Source organism: Falco biarmicus, chromosome 9, assembly GCF_023638135.1.
Source record: "Falco biarmicus isolate bFalBia1 chromosome 9, bFalBia1.pri, whole genome shotgun sequence".
Classification (NCBI taxonomy): domain Eukaryota; kingdom Metazoa; phylum Chordata; class Aves; order Falconiformes; family Falconidae; genus Falco; species Falco biarmicus.
Window position 1 is genome coordinate 21,921,150 of NC_079296.1, and position 19,882 is coordinate 21,941,031.

At 43.7% G+C, this 19,882-nt stretch overlaps 1 protein-coding gene across 17 annotated transcripts in view; it reads right to left on the minus strand.

Annotated features, from left to right (window-relative positions):
- TCF7L2 (transcription factor 7 like 2) overlaps window positions 1–19,882 on the minus strand; it is a 181,671-nt gene that overhangs the window by 107,478 nt on the left and 54,311 nt on the right. For all 17 annotated transcript variants that reach the window (XM_056350686.1, XM_056350684.1, XM_056350690.1 and 14 more), the window contains exon 4: window positions 9,528–9,629. In XM_056350686.1, the coding sequence (XP_056206661.1) occupies window positions 9,528–9,629 (102 nt within the window). The remainder of the gene's footprint in view (window positions 1–9,527; window positions 9,630–19,882) is intronic.

Here is a 19,882-nt window from a genome sequence, read left to right on the forward strand (position 1 = left end):
CAGAAGCCACAACCATCTCTCAGGAAGGGGCTTTATTTCATATAAATGCTCATTTCCAGAACCCCCACTCAGAAAAGTGTCACTATACAAGACAATATTTCGAGCATGCACTTAAGCGTTGTCCTGAACACGGATGGACATTAGCTCACGTTTAATGATTTCTTGAATCAAGGCCTAAAAAGTAAAAAGGAAGGGGAAGCTAGTTTCCACAGTAATAGTAGCTGAGAAGTCTTTGAGTCCTGCCAACAGGAAAAAAATGCATATTGGAGAACTGCTCGCCTCTCCTAGGAAACTAGCACAGATCCACCTCTTTCTGCAGGCCAGCACCACAAGGCCCAGGGACATCACCAGGTCCTTCCTTAACTTGCACTAAGAGGAAGGTTGAGGGGTAAGGTTGCAAAAACAAAAAAAACAAACAAAAAAAACCCCACAAAAACAAACCAACAAAACAAATAAAACCAAACAACAACAACAAAAAAATCACACACATGCAAAACAAAAAAAACACCCCCCCAAAAAAAACCTAAATCCAAGGATTTGGTTACTTCTTAATTCCATCAGGAAAGTTAGTCAGAAAGCACCCTTCTTGTATACACACACATACGGGTTCAAACCATGCATGTCCAGGACCCACTAACAGCCTGTCTCTCGTTACACATGTATATATCATTCCTACACAGGTGAGCCTGGCTGCAGACCTACTGCTTGCTGGGGTAGGGGAAGGACTGGTTTGGTTCCCCAAAACTTCCTAATCCTGAGAGATGAGCTGTAATGTACATCTGACATGATGATTCATGGATACGCAGGGTCCTGACAGCACCTAAATAGCACCAAAAGTAACTTTCCTGTAGGGTCTGATGTATGTTAGGATTTTAGGTTTAGATTTCAAAAACCACTTCAGGTTTTGGGAGGTTTTTTGTTTGTTTTGTTTTGTTTTCCTGTGGAGCTGCAGGGCTTTTTTGCATGCCTCTAAAATACAAATGGGGAAATCATCCATTTCTCAAAATCAACTTGGGAAAGTTTTAAGTAACTTCCTGGCTGCACTGGTAAAACAGAGGAGCGAGCAATGCTTCCCCATATCGGGAAAGTGCTGAATGATTTTGCTGAGCAGTGTCTGTTGGGTACAAGCAAAGCTTTAAGACAAGGTCCCTGGAATCAGCTCCCTGCTACCAGACCACAAGCATATTCAGAACCAAAGTCTGTTTAACAAAAATTTCTAGCTTCATTCTGTGAAATTAGGCACAGAACACTGCTTGGGAAGAGATGAGGGCTGAGAGATTATTTTACAAAGGCATGACTCCGTGTTACTTGCAACATCACTAACTCTCCAAAAGCTTTTCAAAATGGGTCTGCCCCTTGCCAAATAGGTCTGCATAGGACAGAGGAGAACGCACCCTTCCTTCTCTTTAAGCCGTGTCTTATAGGCAGCTCCAGTTTCTTCCATAGGAAAGAATAGAGATGTCTACATAGTCTAGAAAGTGAAGTATCCCATGAATAATCTAATCCCAAGCCACAGGAACTGGTGAGAAAAGCAATAATCCTGATCTTGAGCAACTTGGCAAACAAATGTTCCTGAGCCCAGTAATGCCAGCTTTCTTCCTTTCTTTTTAATGATAAATGCGTGCTGTTTTCTTTACTACAGCACCTGGACACACTACACAGACCTTGTTTAGACAGAAAATAGCAGTTTCCTATTCAAGTGGGCTCATCTGCACAGGGAAGTTTTTGTGCAAGGGCTCAAGTGTAAATTAAAAAATGCAGAACAACTATTTCGAATTATCTCTTCGTGTGGACACTGTTATTCAGCCCTAAGAGTTTCTTTGTGAGATTTAGCTTAATCCGTTTCCAAAGCGGATTAACCTAAACCACACAAAGGACCTCTTACTGCTGAGTAAGAGTGGCCGCATGGAGAGATAATGAGGAATAGTTATTCTGAGACAGCCACTTCGACTGCATATTTGGGCTTTTCTGCTCTGCGTCAACAAGCCCAAAGCCGTACTGGAAAGGGAAGACTGTGGTTCTAGAAATGTGGGAAAAAATAGTGCCGGGGCCATATCCTACCCATTAAATCTTCTGCTCTATGCACAACGGCTGCTCCTGCTCCAGTCGGCACGGTCTCTGGCTCCAAACCAGGCTGCATTATTCAATACCTACTTCTCTAAGCTCGCGATTGGATCCAGCCACAAACTTCAGCTGCAGACAGGGTGCGCGGGGAGAAGAACCTGTGGCGAGCAGCCCTGCCAAGTCTGCCACCCTCAGTACACATCATCTTTGATCTGACAGGCTCACCCATCTGGCTCTCCAGCAACACCCAGCACTGCCACGGCTCTCTGCCTACTGCCAAGGCCAAGCCCACTACACACGGCTGCTGCTGCAGTCTTCATGCATACCCAGGCTTTGGGGACGGACTGCCTGCACTGTCTCCATTCCTGATCAACACAACCACTCTTCTGTGGGAGAGCTGATAGCTCGCTGATACTTAATTTTAGGCCCGCACAAGCCCCTAGACATTAACTTAACATGCATGCTCCAGCATAACAAACTGCTATATGATTGAATCCAAAACACAGCATGGGCTCCCCCGTGCTAAAATACTCCCCTCTTGCACCATCTTCCCCACATCGGTTTCTACTTCAAAATACCGCTCTCTGCAGTTTTACTGTTATCCCAAACTAACCAGTCAGAAAGGGCCAGAATTTATGGATTTATATTTGCATCACATTTGGGACGTAGCGGGTATTTCATAAACAAAGGATACAAGAGGGAAGCCTGCAGTAGGTGCACTTCCAACAACGATGAAGGCAGCATAATTATGTCTTAAGGATCTCTGATAAGCAAATTTTTGTCTTGCTTTCCCCTCACCCAGAGAGTTTCATTGTGTAGGTATGTCAGAGAGAGATAAGCAGATATATTTTGGTGTGCCAAGACAAACCAATATACTAAATCTCGAGGCTCCAGCTCAGGAATGGGAGCTGCAGCACAGCCACTCCTGGAAATCAAAGATGATGCTGGTTCACCACACTATCCTGGGCTATAAACCTGCTGCTTCAGGAGACCTGCTGAGCTGTCCTCAGTAATGCCAGAGAAGCCTGGCCCTCCCTGGGAGTGGGGAGCACTGCAGCCACCTCAAGGTTAGCCACCCCAGCACCCACAAGCCAGAGCCTTTCCCGGTGCCAAGAACCAGGTTCTCCTGAAGTCCAGCCCAGTGATTCACAAGAAATGGATGCTCAGTAGATTGTGCTGAGCATATCGTAACACTCCGACTCAGCTGCCTTCTCCTGGAGCAACGCTTAGGGTTGCCAGCTCCTACGATTTTATAGCCAGTCTAGCAATACTTGCTATTTTTCTTTAGGGAAGAACCTCAGCCTCCACTTACAGCACACAGCAAGCTCCTGAACTGCTGTAGAGAAAAGTTTGAGAATGAGCGGAGTATACCCTGCAGGCTCAGGAACCAGAGAACAAATAAAGAGAATACAAAATGTATTATTTAAGAAACAGAAAACAAACAAAAACAACACAAAAAAACCCCACCAATCCTCATGATCTTTTGATGCCTGACTCATGATCCTGGAACAATTGGGTTTGGCAGTACTATACATTTTACAGCATTTATTCACAGCTGAAATACCCCAACATCCAAATCCTTCAGAGTTCTTGAAGCTAGTCGCAGATCTCCTGACTAAAACCAAGCGTGACAATTCATCCCAGCTGCCAATCCAGCCCCAAGGTGTCTTCTGAAGGTGCTTTTGTGCTGACTGATGTTTGCAGAAGCATTAAATTCCTGCTCACTTCACAGCAAGAGGTACAAGCCTGCACATTTCCCCAGTCCCGACATTAAAGCAGAGGGCTTACCTCCAGTACCTAAATAAGGTCTGTAGAGGACGGACATTGTGCCACAGAGTAAACACAACAGCATGAAGCAGTACCCTAAAGTCTGAATTATTTTGCAAAACATATCAAATTATCAAGTGAATTACTTTTACGGAATCCACATTTCTTCTGTGCTTTACACAAACCAAACACTAGGTTTCCCATTCATATTTAGTGGGTACTGAATATAATGTGTGTGCTTTACAGGAATCCATCCAAAACAATTTTATTGGGCTGCCAGTACGTGAATTCTATAAGCATTCAGGTTTGAATGTAGATTTTTTTTTTTAAAATACAATCCTTCCCAACAAAAAAAACCAAACGGAATTAGTGGTAAGAGATTTAGCCACAAAATTCTCACCACCTTTAACTTCTTCTGTGGCTTAATTCCATGCGGCTCTGAAAATTCAGGACAAGACATTTGCACACTTTTGGGCATGTATTAATGAAACATTTTCTTTACTTTTCACTGCCAGAGCAATTAGCCAAATAAAGTATAGAGCATTTAAAAAGGAGAGAGTCACTACAGGAGCTTTCCAATTAAGTCTTCATGGATATTTCTGCAGTGTGAGTTTCAGGGATCTGTTGTTGGGTCAGTGCACCAAGGCGTGACCTACCTGCCATCAGGGACTCCTAGTATGCCAGTACAGCTCGGACACACAGCCCTCTCCTCCTCATGCACGTGCTCCTCTCAATATGGGACACTGACACAAATGATGCCCAGCTCCTTCCTGCCATACCACCACCATGTTCCTGCAACTCTCAACACAGTCTGCATACGCCAAGGATTGCTTTGTAGATCTCCAGGGAAGAGGGTGTCCCATCATGGGCATCCAAGAACACCTCAAGAGGTTACTGCAGAGGAAGAATAACCTCTCTACAGCTAAATATTAAAGGCAAACGCAGAGCTTTAAAAGCCCTTTTGGGACACTGCAGTGGAAGTTGCAAGACTGTGCTTCCAGATGGCTACATACACCTAGGACCATGCATACGCCTGGGATGCACTCCGCTTCTGGCCTGTCTGAAGGGACACTAGGAGAATTTTTAAATCTAGCTAAGATAAACCTAATGATTACTTGTAGGTATTTGTCTTTTCTTTCAAAGTGTGTAACTGCAAACCACACAAGAGAAAGAAATTAGGGACCAGGCTGGGCAGACACACAGCTTCAACTCTAACTGCTCTGGGAAAAAATTCCTGATCCCTCCAAACCACCCAGCAGTCCCAGACACCCACTGTCCATGCACATCAAAGAGGCTGAGAACAGGCAGTACATTTCAGGTGGCTTTGCCTTCAGTTTTGCTTGTCATATTATGTTTTGAAAACACATTTTTACCTACTTAAAAAAAAAAAAAAAGAAAAAAAAAAGAAAAAATTAGATACACTACTGCACAGTAAGATTCTTTGTTCTTGGGGATTCAGTCTACTTTATGGCTGTGTTCATTACATACTAGAAAACCCAGGCCAAATAGCGCTGCAAGTTCTCCCCCCAAGGTAACGTTTACATTTACTTCAAAAGGCCTCCCTGCAGAAGAAAATGCAGACATTTTTTAAACCTTTAAGTATTTTATAAGAAATATACTGTACCAAACCACCACCATTTTGGGTTCTGAATGTTTTTGCCTGGTACAAAGGAAGCTAAAAGCAAGTTTTTGCCTAGCCAAAACAGCAGGAGGCAGGATCCTGGGATCAGTCTTTCACCCATGTTTCTGCCCCAAACCAGGTATCACTGAGTCACAGTGTGTACTCTGCAGAGAACAGGGAAGAACAGCACTGTTTTTCTCATTAAGGTTGTAGGAATGCATGAATAGATGAAAAAGGTTTTAAAGGAGCTTGCTTTCTGCAGGCAGCAGATTTTGGAGTTCCTTGTGCAGACATACCGTGCTCACTTTCATTTGCCTGTCCACACCGCAACAGAAAATTTTCATGCTAGAATCCCACTCCTAGGGCACCCAGATCTCATTCCTTATCACCAAACTGGCGGCACACAGATGGAGCAGATCAGGTGCACATTGAACATGGGATTTCAAGACAACAAGCACCCTACCCACTTAGAGGAACACGTAAGGCACCCAGCTAGCATCTGCTTTACACCCAAAAACTTTCTGCTAAAACTGTTTTATGAAGTCTTAATACCTTCAATGAAATCAAAGGTAAGAAAAAAAGAAGGAAAATAACCATAAAAACCCTTAAAAAAATCCCAGCCTCAAAATACTACTATATCCACAGGCTGAATTCAAAATTTTGACCTAGCAAGCTTAATAGCATACTATTAAAACAATTTTTCCCCCCGTTTTCTTTCACCTTTGGACACAGATAAGCAGCATGACTGTGCCAGAGCAAGATGCAAGAGTCTTACAAGACTAGCGAAGCACCTAAATGCAAATAAACGCATTGGTCTTAAATGGAGTCTCATGCTGTACCTTCCTAGAGACACGCTGAACATAATTTCAGTTTAATATTCTGTTTCTCATTATGGGCCTTGGAGACTCTCTCAAGCACCATGAAAAGCAGTATTAACCCAGTCCTCAGCACTGGGGGCAATCCAGCCCAATTATTCATGCTAGTCTTTTACTTCAATTTTTGTAGCCTTACCTTAATGTTCTTAAACAAATCTGAAATGAGGGTGGCTGACAAACAGTACAGACTTTACTTAAGACCTTATAGACAGCCATGTTCTGCAGCCTTGAGTCATTAAACTAAAAACCCCTGCTGAAGCCAAGGGGAGTTTCATTGGAGCTGGGTGTAAAGGCTGCAGCCCTAACACAGAGCTCATGGTAGTCACAGCCAAGCACTAAGAAACGAGAACATTAAAAAAGAAAAAAGAAAGGAAAAAGGAAGGGGGAGAATAAAATAAAAAAAAATATGGGGGGAAAAACCCCATACACTCTCCTCTCTTTGTAATCCAGCTATAAAGATTAGCCTCAAATCCTGATTTCAGAGGTAGGGGAAAGATAAGAAATGATTTGCAGGTGTTAGCATTTTTCTACAGATCTTCAGAGCAGCACAACTGAATTCAAGATGAAAAACTGGCTTAAATATACTTGGCGAGTAGACAAGACACAGCATCAGGTGTAGAATCAGTTTCTATCCCTATACATTACACATTACATTCTTACAGGAACATCAGCATGCCCACAAAATACCCCTCATTATTCCATAAAAAGCGTGATTCCATTTTCACGTATGCAGAAATGGGTGTAAAGCTTTGTGCAAGAGCAGCCAGGTCCCAGGTGCTGTGGGCAGGCACAGCAGAAACAAATGGGGACACCAGAGAAGCCTGACATATCACAGGCCAACTGGCATCTGCAGCCACTTCATCTCTGCTGAATGCCATTACCTGGCTCTACCTTTATTTACCAAAAAATAAGACTGTTTTTACTCCACAGAATTAATGTGGCCTGGGGCAGATGCCAGCAAGAAGGCTGGGAAAAGTTGCCCATTATTTAGGTTTTTTTAACAGAACAAGGCAAAACAGTTTGCTGCTAGAAATAAACATTAAACCTTGCAGAAACTCACACACACACCCCAAAAAAACCCCACCGCTGCTCCCCCCACACTCCCTCCTCCGCCTCCTCTCCCTCCAACATTGTAAGTAGCACAAAAGATCACATTACAAATGCCAGCTGTGGCTCTTTTGGAAGGTGGCCTCCATCTCGGAGGTAGTATATGTTCCTCACAGCCTAAGTGGTTGCTATGGTAAATATGCTTTTTATTGAATAGCAGAGTGAAACAGCTTTTAAAGAGACCCATAAGAACCCCATAAATGGTCAAAATACAAGGCAGATCAACCTCAGGCTCCCTGGAAACAGGTTTCTCTCATTTTCCAAAAATTATTGTGATTCGTGAATTTTTAACCCATTTTTTTAGTGTGTATTTGAGTTGTCCACTCATCTTCACCTCACCCACACCCAGGTGGAAAGGCTGGAGAGGGCCAGGGGAGTCAGGACCCCAACCAGCCCCCCAGCGTTATAAGCTGCTTTGGCTTTTAAAGACACATGCCTGCTCTCCTGCACGGTGGGAGGCTTCGGGGACAGCGGATGCTCATCACTGGGAAGAGCAAGTGATCTCTAGCAAAGCTACCCACCAAACTCAGCCTGCCCTCCCAGGGCTGCAGCCAGCCAGGAGACACCTCCTGCTCCCTTGCCATCAGCTCCTACAAGCCTGACACCACTCCACCACACTGGCCCCAGAGCCCTGGGAACACTCCCATCCCCTGTGCTGGTCCTCTAGCACAGCAGTAAAAAAAAAAAAAAAAAAACAATCCCTCAAAATAAGAAATAAACAAAGTAATTCCTTATTAAGAATAAGATGATAGGAGGTTTTGATGGCTGTAGATTTCTAAATAACCAGCCAAACATCTTTTCTCTGATCTCCTCTTCCAGTGATGGCCCAAACGGACGGGAAGGAAAGCCATGTCATTCTGAAAAAGTGAAGCAACCAGCACTAGATATCAACTAGGAAAATACCAGTCTTGCTCCCACCGCTGTCTGCCACATTGAGGGTTAGTTTAGAAACTGTGGGCTCTAAAAGACAGAAAACCTTTTTTCTTTCTAAATAAAGAACTAAGGCACTCATAGCAAAGGGCTGACACTTCTGAAGTGAGAGACAACAATGGAAAAAGAAGCTTCTCAAAAATGTTTAGTACGATTTGAGACTTATAACACAACAAATGTGTACCTTGGATGATCTACCAGCTACATCAGCTTTAGACTGTGTATAGCAAAAAATAAAGAACATGCAAGGTTTATTTTCCTGGGAACCATGCTATCATCCAATGGCTATAAAAGTCATGTAAAACTTGGTGATCAAGTATTTCAGCATACGTGCCATCTTCTCCAGAGATAAATTTCCCAGATGACCTCTCGGAGCTAAGATGCTCCTTAACAATAGATGGCACCGACACTGTTTAGACCTCCATGGATGCTATTTTAGAAAGTAAACTAAAACCCCAAACCCCTCTCACAGAAATTTGTATTGAACATTTCAAACTCAGTATTGTTTTTACAACAGAAGCAAGAAAATTTAACCGGGAACTGAACATTTCAAGTGAGAAGTTAATAAATAAAGCTATTTTTAGCAATGCTACTCATTATAAAGAGAGTTTTATATTTTTTAGGTAAGCAGTAAACATGTTATAACACATTTTATACTAAATAAGAAGTCATCACAACATACAGGGACATGTGCTCTGTTGAGCCTTCACCCAGGAAAAATGCTCACAAACTTTCATTCAAGATTTTGCAGTAAGAAAATTTTTTTTTAGTAAATCCCATAGGACAGGCTTCATTTTTACTTTTTTAATGCTTTCCACCACGCCTCTTCAGTTCAACATTGTCAGATGTGTGAACCAGCCTGATTGGACTTTGCTGTCACTAAGCAATCCTGCAGTGTGTAAATGTAAAGCATTTTCAACTCTCTGTTCTCCTATGAGGCACATGCATGATAATTCCGTAAACAGCCCAGCCATCGCAACTGCATTCCCTCCTTTTACCATGGGCTTGTTAGGGATTTTGTTTGTTTTGAAGTATTTCTCTTTTAGCTTGTGTAAAAGAAAACTGATGATAACCAATGGCATTAATGTCAAATGCGCTTGCTTTTTTTTTTTTTTTTTTTTTTTTTTCAAATAAAGGAAGAACATCTTTCTGCGTTTACTTACAACAATGTGTGCTGGAGATGGAGACCTAGCATCCTTGAGGGCTTGTCTACTCTGAAGGCTCCCTGCCTGAACATCAAGCAGTGGCCATTTCATCTGCAGATACTGGATGGAGGAAACAAAAATGGGGAAAGAAAAATGAGTTCAGAAAAGAAAGGCAAAAAAAATAACAAATCTTAGGTAACATGGGTAAAAAGATATAAATTAAAACTTATGCAAGGAACTGAAACAAAAATTAAGACAACTTCACATGTTTGTGGAAACAAAATCTGTGCATAACACCAACAATTTCATACCACCGCGTTACGTTCAGGAATAAGAAAATAAAGCAAATTGCAAAGAGTATTACATTGATTTTGCTAATCATAGCAAATCTAGAAGAAGAATAAAACCCACACAGAAACAAAACACCAAAACCATGGAGAGGATGGGACAAGGGAGGGGGAGGCAGATTATAAATCTCAGGAGAGGGAAAACACATATCATGGGTTAAGAATATAACCTCATTATTTAATAGGCCATCCATCAGCCTTCTTTCAAAAAATGCACCATGTCAACTCCTCCAGCTTCCCAGTGCTGTACAAGCCCTAGAAGCAGAGATCTACCCCAAAAAGACCCACCACTGCTGGGTCTCAGCACCTCTTTTCTCTATTCTTCACCATTTCCAGAAGTCACCATGGATTATTTTCTGCTTGCTCATCTTGTCAGACACCCCTTAAGGGACTTGCACAGTGTGACTTATTCAATTACAAGGCCAAACTTAATAAGCTCTCCCACTGATGATGTCCAAGGCAGAGTACAGCCTGGTGCCTCAGGCCCAGCTGTGCTGGCCAGGTGCTTGGGGATAGCCACAATTCCTTCACGTCACTGTCATCGGCAGATGGGCTGAACACACACAGGCAGCAAGTCTACAGCATAAAGGGGTGTTGATTCAAAAGCAAAAAAGCTTAACTGCACTTCAAGAAGGAGCAGGACATACCCACAGATACAATCAGCATCAAATATCGACTAAAACTTCTGCTCTTGGGCATGCCTGTCCTCTCACTAAACCCACTGGAGGAGTCATTGCACCCCAGCCGATTGCACAGCAGAGCTCAAAGCTTCCACCAAAGAGGTGAAGTTTCGAGCTGGTATCCAGATTGCTGCATCAGAAGTGCTCGATTCTGACCACAAGCAGCCCCACAGAGAAATTAGTTAGCCCAAACAGACTTCTGCACGGCACATCTAAATATAATTTCAGCCCAAGCTTTTCTCTCTGCATGGTGCTGCACTGTGCCAAATAGGCATACTGGTTAATACGTGATCTCTAAAAGCCCTGTATCATGCTGGAAGAAATGTGTACTATCACATAGCTTGAGCCTCCTCCCAGAACTAAGAAAAGCAGCTGTATGCATAGAACAGGCTACTGCACAACCTCCTACTTAGCACTAGGCTCTAGTTGACCTAACAGATCTATTCCTAGAAAATATCTAGAGAAATAGTTATGTTTACCCATTCCTCCACTTTTTTTTTTTTTTTTTTGTAACCGTAATCTTGAAGGAGAGCCACACACAAACAGCCCCTGCCACCCCAGGCAAACAACGGAAGCCATATCTAAATCTCCATTAAGGAAGGAAGGAGATCTGGTTCCATGCTTTCAGCACATCACTATCACATTTGCTCACGTATGCAAAACATTTGCTAGCATGCAAGGCCCGTTCGCTGCAAGACCCTGGGCACCAAGGTGACCAAAAGCAGGGTTCAGCAGGAAGATGTGTTACCAATTCCTCGCTTGGAGGGCCTGAGATTTCTGAGCTACTGGAATGCAAATAAACAAACCCATACTCTGGATATGTGCCCCATACGAGTTCCTCAAGTTCCAAGAAGTCTTGTTTTTATTCATCTCCACATTTGGGATTTGTGCAATGTGGACCAGAATACTTCAGCACTTCTTAAAAACAAGAAATAAAACCCAAACAAACCAGAACTAGTCTACCATAAGCAACATTTCTAACTCTTGCAACGATTGTAAGCCTCCAGATATTTGATCACTTGTATCAAATCCCTGCTCTTCAACATAGGTGACCACAACATAAATTTTAAAGTTGAGATGATGTTAAAGTAACTTTCTAACCCTTCGTGGTTTCAAAAATGTTCTTAAAAACACAACCCAAGTGCACAGAAAATGGACCCAAAACCTAAGCTGACTGAGAGCCTCTTAACTTGAGGGGAAATCTAATTGCATTGCAGACTTGCAGATGGCACTATAAAACAAGTCAACTGCTACATTTTTAGAAGTCCATCAGTTGTCTTAGTGACGGTAACACTACCACATAAAGGGGCATATGAATTTGCAGAAAGGGTCCTGATGAGTCACAGCTGCTACTGGCTTCCTCAGGTTTTCCAGCCAGCTAGTGAAGTCTTTTTCCAAGCAAAACGTCCTCACAGGATGTACACCTCGTGGTACATGACTGTTTCAAACTCCACAACCATTTTGGAGAGTGACAAGTTACTGCTACCACAACTAAAGCACTTACAAGAACCTGCCAGTTCAAGCAATGGCGTTTCAGGAAATGGCCACTAAGCCATTACCCACCAAAATAAACCAACCACCTTCATTTTGCCATGACCACTCCATGGTCACGAGCAACCCTGGAATATTCCTACAACCATGACAACCCAAGAAGGAGCTCAAGTCAGCAGCTGTCCTAAAACACAGGCCAAGAAACACATGGCCTTCTCTGAGACTGCCCCAAAGGCAGACTGAGGCACTGACACAGCAGCTTGAGTAAGCTCACATCAGATCCTGTCCAGTCAGTAATTATTGCAGGGATTACAAAGCCTTCAGGACTGTCAGTTCTGCTGGCTTTTACGAGCAATAAATCTCCTTAGAAGAAACAAAGCAAAAAGGTATGGTTGCTCCTGCTCCACTCAGTCTCACAAGAGCCCATACTTTCAGTGCAGGTGCTCCCACACCAGGCTGACCAGCCTAAGTGCAAGACGACAGTTTCAGATCTTACTGCTACTTTGCTTTTCTGCTTTTAAAACCTTTAGTTTGAACTCTCAGTAAAGTCTTCTTAACCACCCCTATCAAAGAGGATCCCAGAATTCTTAAGAGTGCAAAGGCTAAAACAAAACCAAAGCTGCTTCTCCTCTTGGACATGCATGTGGAACCCAGCAGGAGCGGTCCAAGCCCAGAGGGCTCCATTTTGCACACAAGGACAGACAGTGTCTTCCATTTCCACCAGTGGATAATACACCAGTGTGGGGAAAAAAAGGCAGTACCCACAGAATGCAGTAATGCACAAGGGTCAATAAAGCAGCTTCCACAAGCTCTACCAAGTGGCCAGGATCCAGAGCAGCATCCCAGCCCCGCCAAGGGCAAGATGTTCTGTCTGTCAGATAAACAGAGAGGGCCAGAGCCCACAGCCAACGCCTACATCAAGTTTACTAACCCACAGCTTCAATGGCAGGACATTTGCAAAAGAAAAAAAAAGTCCAATTTGCTCGCTTCAGAATGCCAGCCCCGTTGATAAAAGTATGAAATATTAGCATTGTTTAAGGTGACGAGCTTGACTGAAGGCCTCCTCATCCAAGAATTGTCATGCCTGTAACACAATATTGATGTGGTGGCTTATAATTCTTACTTTACATAAAAGCTTCATTGTGTGCCAAATTCAATCTCCACAGGCTACCTGAGCCACAGATTTTTACGAGTCTACATTTCAGCGCTGCAAGTCTACAATACACATAATTTTCAATTATGTTAGGGCAGAACAGGATCACTGCCTATATAACATTACTGGTTGGAGGAAATGAGACTCAGCCCTACTGCCGAGAGAGCTAACTGGATCCAGATGGTGGGCTGAGCAAGGCAGCCGTCCGAGGGAGCAACGTCGCAGCAGCCGCCCCCTCCACAGCCCTCTCTTTCACGGTGGAGGGAGACACCAAGCCATGGCCAGGGCTGGGAGCTGGGATGGGAGGATGCTAGGGCAGGGGGGGAGTCGCATCACAGTGTGGGGAGAGCAAAGGAAGATGGGGGAGAGGCATGGTTGCTTTTGCAGGTTTACTACTGCTACATTCTTATTAAAGAGGAGAAAAATTAAGTACTGTTACAGCAGAGAGGTAAATCCTTTCCTTCCTCAAGCAACTAAATAGCAGGAAATCCTCTTCTCTCGGCCCTAAATGCAGATTTGAGCCAGACAGTTCCTCTGATTTGCAAGGAGTCCACAAAAATCCGAAGCCGACTTTCCCAGCCTTCTGACACTGCTTTTACATTCCTGCACTGGGGGGGGGAAGGGTAGGAGAGAGAGAAGTTCCCACCATCCTGCTCCTGCAAACACTGGACACATGCTCACTCCTCTCCTGCTTCTGTGTCTCAGTGTGGAAATTAGGATTTGCCTGTACAAACATTGAACTTTTCAACAAATTAACTCTAACAAATCTGTGCAAATTATTTTGGAGCAAAACTGTTGAAATGGGCTCTGCTGGCCTGCTTTTAACATTTTTTTTAATAATGTCATCTTGGCGTAAGTATTTTATTCCCTGTTTAACAATATGATCTGATGGGGATCATTAGCATGTGTGTGTTTAAAAAAAAAAAATAGAAAAAAAAAGAAAGTTTTATGGCAAGTCTCAGAGAGCTTAAGCAAAATAATTGTTAAGCTCCAGGCCTCTGCACAAAAATTAAAACACGTATGGGGTGAGCGTACTTGAGAGAAACCAAAGCTTTTAAAAAGGCTGTTAAATTGTCAGCACAAGGGAAAAGGCAAATGATTTGAACGGCCCAGATTTTTTTCTGCAGAAGGGGAACGAAAAAAACCACCCTACCCTCCACTCCGATGAGCATCACATCCACACCTCTCCATCCACAGTCAGAAGGTCCTGCAAAGCACAGACCCACCGAGAGCAGCTCTGCATGCCCACCCCCACCCCAAATACCACCCAAAGCAGCTGCCTTCCTGGGCACCAGCAGGGCAAACAAACATCCTTCCCAAGATTTCACAGCAGAGTTGGTCAAAAGCAAATAAAATTCACATCCAAAACTAGAGGAGTTTGGTGGAAACTCTTACTCACAGCCAGCAGCCACCCCCCGCGCCAGGGCTGGGCTTGCAGCAGTGTGGCCCCGATAGAAGGGATGGCACAGAGCTCACAGGTGTTTCCTGCACCGGTGTCCAACCTGGACCTGCTCCCTTGTCACGCTATTGTTTTCACTGCTGAAATGCCCTACGAGTGATGTCCCACAGCATATAAATACATAAACGCAATTAAAAAAAAAAAAACAACAGTATTTTTAAACAAGGAAAGCTGCACAACACTCCAGCTCAGGTTTCCTGCAGCTGGTGCTTATTAGCTCCCAGGAACTGAAACGAGGAGGAGGGCTCCTGGAGTCAGCTTGATGCCTTGGGCCTCCAATACGTCCCCTAACCATGGGACTACATCTCCACCTTCAGAGTCTGCACTTTCTCTCTGGATCTCAACATGACATGCAAGTGGAAATATTCCTGATCCTAGTTTTGCTGTTAGCCTCTCCCTTGGCCAGTGTTGCAGAATAACATGGAAGTACATGTGTGGACATCAACTTTGAAGCTCAGGAGTTTCTCCAACATTTAGTTAGCAACTCTTCTGGGAGAAAGCATCTAGATAAATTTTAACCTGAGATAATCCAGTAGTAACAGGAGAGTGCAATGTTGTGGGGAGGGCTGAGGTTTATGAGGAAGGCACTAGGAATGAAGAAAGAGCTTAACAAGACTGTAATTGCTCTCTGCGGGCAAGAAAAATAGTTGCAAAAGGATATTCTTGGTACCTACAAAGAAATGACTGCAACCTGCTAGTATCCCCACTTAAGTCAGAAGGTAAAGCCTCTAAGGATTTAAATGTAGACCCTCAGCTTCTGCTCCATCCCTTAATTTGCCTCAACCTCTTATTTTTGGTCTTCAGTTATCACCTTGTTTGTAGAGGTGTGCAGTATGAGACCAAAATCTGAAGGATTTATTTTAAATAACTGAAGGAGATTGCTGAAGGAACTTTAAAAGGGCCTCCTGTTTCTTGCAATCTGCAATGTCTGGAATTTTTTGTGTGAGAAGTAATAGACACCACCCACGACGTTCAGCCCTTCTACAGAATATGTAATGTACCACGACGAGGCACAGGGGAGCCGCTCGGAATGAGAGCAACGAGGCTCATTTCAATGAGATCGATCCTTTCCACACAAAAGATTTCCCCACAGCATTCAAGAAATTAAAGTATGGAATTATGAAACATGAAAATATTTACCACATAGCTTCATTTTTTAAAAATTGATTTTTCATAATTTTTTAATTAATGTCACTCATTAAACTACTGCAAGACTACAAAAACAAGTGATTAAATAAAATACATAAATATGGAAAACGTGGCACACAAAAAAAGAACTAGTGTGGTGTACCTACACAGACACATACACATAGGGCACTAAGTCCTCTTCCCAATTTAAAATGCCACTTATTCACCAGCATTGCTTTCAGCCAAACCATCTTGTGATACACTCCTGAATAAGACACTTCTAGAGCCTTGAATTTCCCCGTTATTGAGAACTTGAGTGACCTTGTCTCCTTCCCTTCCAGTAATACACAAAAGTCCCTGAAACGGGGTCCTTGAGCTGCACATTTGAATATTTTGCCTGTGCCTTTGTCACATTGCTGAAGCACTGCTAGGGCGTAAAAAGGAGATGGTAGAGCTCTCCTCAGCCTGAAAGTTACAGAAATGCATTAGCAATTAAACAGTTTGAGATCTCAAAAGAGGGGTGCCTGAAAGGAGAAATCCTTCAATCTGGAAGTGTCTCACTGAAAGCATAGAGCCGTCTAAGGCAACAGGCAAAGACGATGCCTGTTTTGGGGTGGAACAAGGCACAAAGAAACAGCTTGAGCCCCGTGGACACCTCAACAACTGCAGGTCCCTCTTGGCTGAGCAGACAGACAAAGTGGAGATGGAGGAACGTCCCAGAAGCGCAAGATAAGTTGCTTTCTCCTGACCTAATCACCAGTCTCCATGCCCTCACAGCACACATAGCTCTTCATCTGCATCTACGACGAGATGCAGTGTAACAGCTACATCCCATTACTACTGTGGCACGTCACCCCTGCTTAACACTGTTTTTCTATGCACAGTGATAAAGGCACGAAGGAGGCTGCTGCGGGAGAGAACTAACAAGAATAAGCAAAATCTTCCTTAAAAATTATTGCCTATGAAAGTTCAAGCACATTCAGATAATTATTTGCTCATTCTGACACGCATGAAAGGCATTCTTGCCATCAGTTCTACTGACGTACTGAAGTAAAACAGGTTTTTTGCTTCTAATGAATGCAAGGTTGGTAGACTACAGTTGAGATCTAACACATTGGTACTGAGCATGAAGAAGCTAAGTAGAGGCTAATCAGCTACTGCAGGAATTAAAAATCATTTTTTTAGCTTTACAAGAGGAAGAGTATTCATGTGACACAGAAGTACAGCATTACTTTCTGCAGTTCACATGGTATCTCAGCAAAACAACTGCAGGCAGTGTTTCTCGATCCTGGGTGGAGCTTGGGAAAGCACCACTACTTTTTTCACATTTAATTTGAAAGCCTCCACATCCCTCGCTGCACAAATCAGCATGCCGGCTGAGTACTCTTTGGATGTCTACAAAGAACTGTTCCAAAAGACAGGCACAAATAAAAGCATAATTTTAATCTAGGTGCAAGAACAAACTTTTTATCAACTTACTTTAAACCAGTGGGGGAAAAAAACCAGCTACATCTTCAAACTACTTTACCCAGATTTTCTCTGCAACCTGTTCTGTTCCACTCAAGCATAGAGCTTCCATTCGAGAAAGCATGGGACAGCCAGACAATCTCAACAGTCTTTCTGTAGATTTTTATCAACTTACTTTAAACCAGTGGGGGAAAAAAACCAGCTACATCTTCAAACCACTTTACCCAGATTTTCTCTGCAACCTGTTCTGTTCCACTCAAGCATAGAGCTTCCGTTCGAGAAAGAATGGGACAGCCAAGACAATCTCAACAGTCTTTCTGTAGATATGGCTTGTTTAGGCTCAAAGCTAAACCAGCCTCCAAGACTCACCGAACAATTTGATGTACAGACCCACATTTAATTTCTCTTCCTGGCAATCTCCCAGAGAGTGAGAGAACAATTGGTAACTAGTGTTTGCATGAAGTCCAAGAATGCATTTTATGGTCTATAAAATATAATTCCTTTCCTCCCCATTAAATAAAGACAGTAAAAATATCTGACAGCACGTTAGAGAGAGAGATCACGGCACTGAACTACCTCCGCTGTAACGGAAGGGCTGCTCCAGGGGAACCTTGCCTCCCTTAAAACTTTCCAACTCCATTAAGAGCATAACTCCATTTGTAAAGGAGGTACGATAGCTTTATGCTTTGCAACTACCTTTTTAAGTTTTTTTTTAATTATTATTATTTTATTTTTTTAGAAAAAAGGCAAAAAAATCCACACCAAAATAAACCAAAATAAGAGAGCTCAGTGGTCAACCAGCCTGGTTCTCCGTTAATCCCATGAAACACACCTGCCCTGCACGGCTCCCCGCGGCGGGGGGCCAGGGGGCCCACCACAGCTCATCCCATCTTCCCCTCGCTCCCGCCACATGGAGCCTGGAGCAGGAGTTACACGTTTCCTAATTATGGGGAGCACTAACCAGACTCCTTCGGTACCCTGGTGGCAATGCCCACCAGGAAAGTCATCTCTACATGACAAGGATGCAAAACACCGCTGCACAGAACCGCCTTCCCCTGCACGTACGTGTGAAGAGACAAACCAGGCAGAGGCCTACCTCTGTGCACCTCCATCGGTCCTACCTGCCTTCCTCATTTCTCACTATCATTGCAGACTGGCAGTTGCCCAGTCTGTTCTCTCAAGTGTTTCCTATTTGTAGGAGGAAAAAAAGTGTCTGATTTGGTTTCCTACGGCACAGAGGGATGGCGGCTGCGGCAGCAGGCTGGCTGTGCGGTGGCAGCCCTCGCATGGCAGCACCGTGCCCCACTCCCACCAGACGGAGCACAAACGGTTTGCCACACACTTTCTGTGAGGAGCCATGCCAGTTCAGATGCCTCTGTTTACAAAACCTGAGCCATAAGCATGTTGATTTATAAAGCGCTCAGCACTACAGCTATCAAAAGCCAGCAGACGTGTGACAAGGGCAAGATGGGAGAAGGCCACCCGGCGAGGCGCGTCCGCCTCCAAAAAGGCCTCTCATACAATCTGGATCAGGGTTTCCTTTTTACCTTCACTCTTTGATCCAAATTCTCATTTCGGATTCTGTGAAGTACCTGCAAACGAGAGGCTCAGGTGGGTGGGATCCCGGAGTAAAAGTGCTACAGGAGAATGTAGCTGTTTGCTTGTTATTGTAACATCGCCTAACGGGGCTTTACTGAGAGAGTCATATTTTCTCCCACTGTTGGGTAAGTGAAACTCATGACTCGAATCACTACCACAAAAATTCCTGTTGATGTAGCAATTCTGGGTGAACTGCTGGGAGCCACTCTCTAGTAAACCCAGCAAATTTCATACTGAATTTCCTGTCAACTCCCTTGTGGTTTCCACGTGTGATTGGGTCTTCAATGCAACAAGGGGTTACTGCAGAATAGATGGCTCCAAGGGTTTCAGGCCCCCATGAAAACCAAGAACTTGCAAAATTCTCTTTCCCAAGGGTTGGTAACTTTTGTCTATATCTTTCTTCTTCTTTTTTTTTTTTTTTCTTAAAAGCAAACCCAAAAAGTTAACTCAAAAATGTAACCTAAAGGCAACCTCAGGAAAAAGTCCTGGAGGTAACACTGAAACCAGCAATATTCTGACCTCCTAGAAGAAGCTGGGAAGTTTGCTGTTGAGGTTATTTTGTTTTTCAGAAAGCCTGCCTTACAGGGGGCAGGGCAGGGAGACAGGGGGGACCCACACACAGAAAAAACTAAACAAAACCCCAACAACTTCCCACTACATCGTATCCTGGTCCACATTCCTCACCATAATCTTTTAGCTCAGTTGCATGGAGAGGTCTTTGAAAGATGTAAAAGAGGTCGAGAGTCCCCTCAGCCAATTGCACTGGCTGAGAAACAAAACTTGTGGGCTGGGGCAGGATTTGTGTCAGACTGACCTTCTGCGAGACCAGCTACTCCTCTGAATAAAACCCTCTCGCTGCCTCTGCCAGAATCCTCCTGCCACTCAAGTATCATCTTGCTGTAACAAATTACTCCTAACCCAGGATTACAGCTGCTTCCAAATCCCTCCTAGAGAGCCAGGAAAGAAACGTTCCCTCCCAGGATTTGGCACCAGTTGTTTTCCCTATCAATAAGCCTACTTGCTTCTCCGATGGCATCAGTCCATTGGGC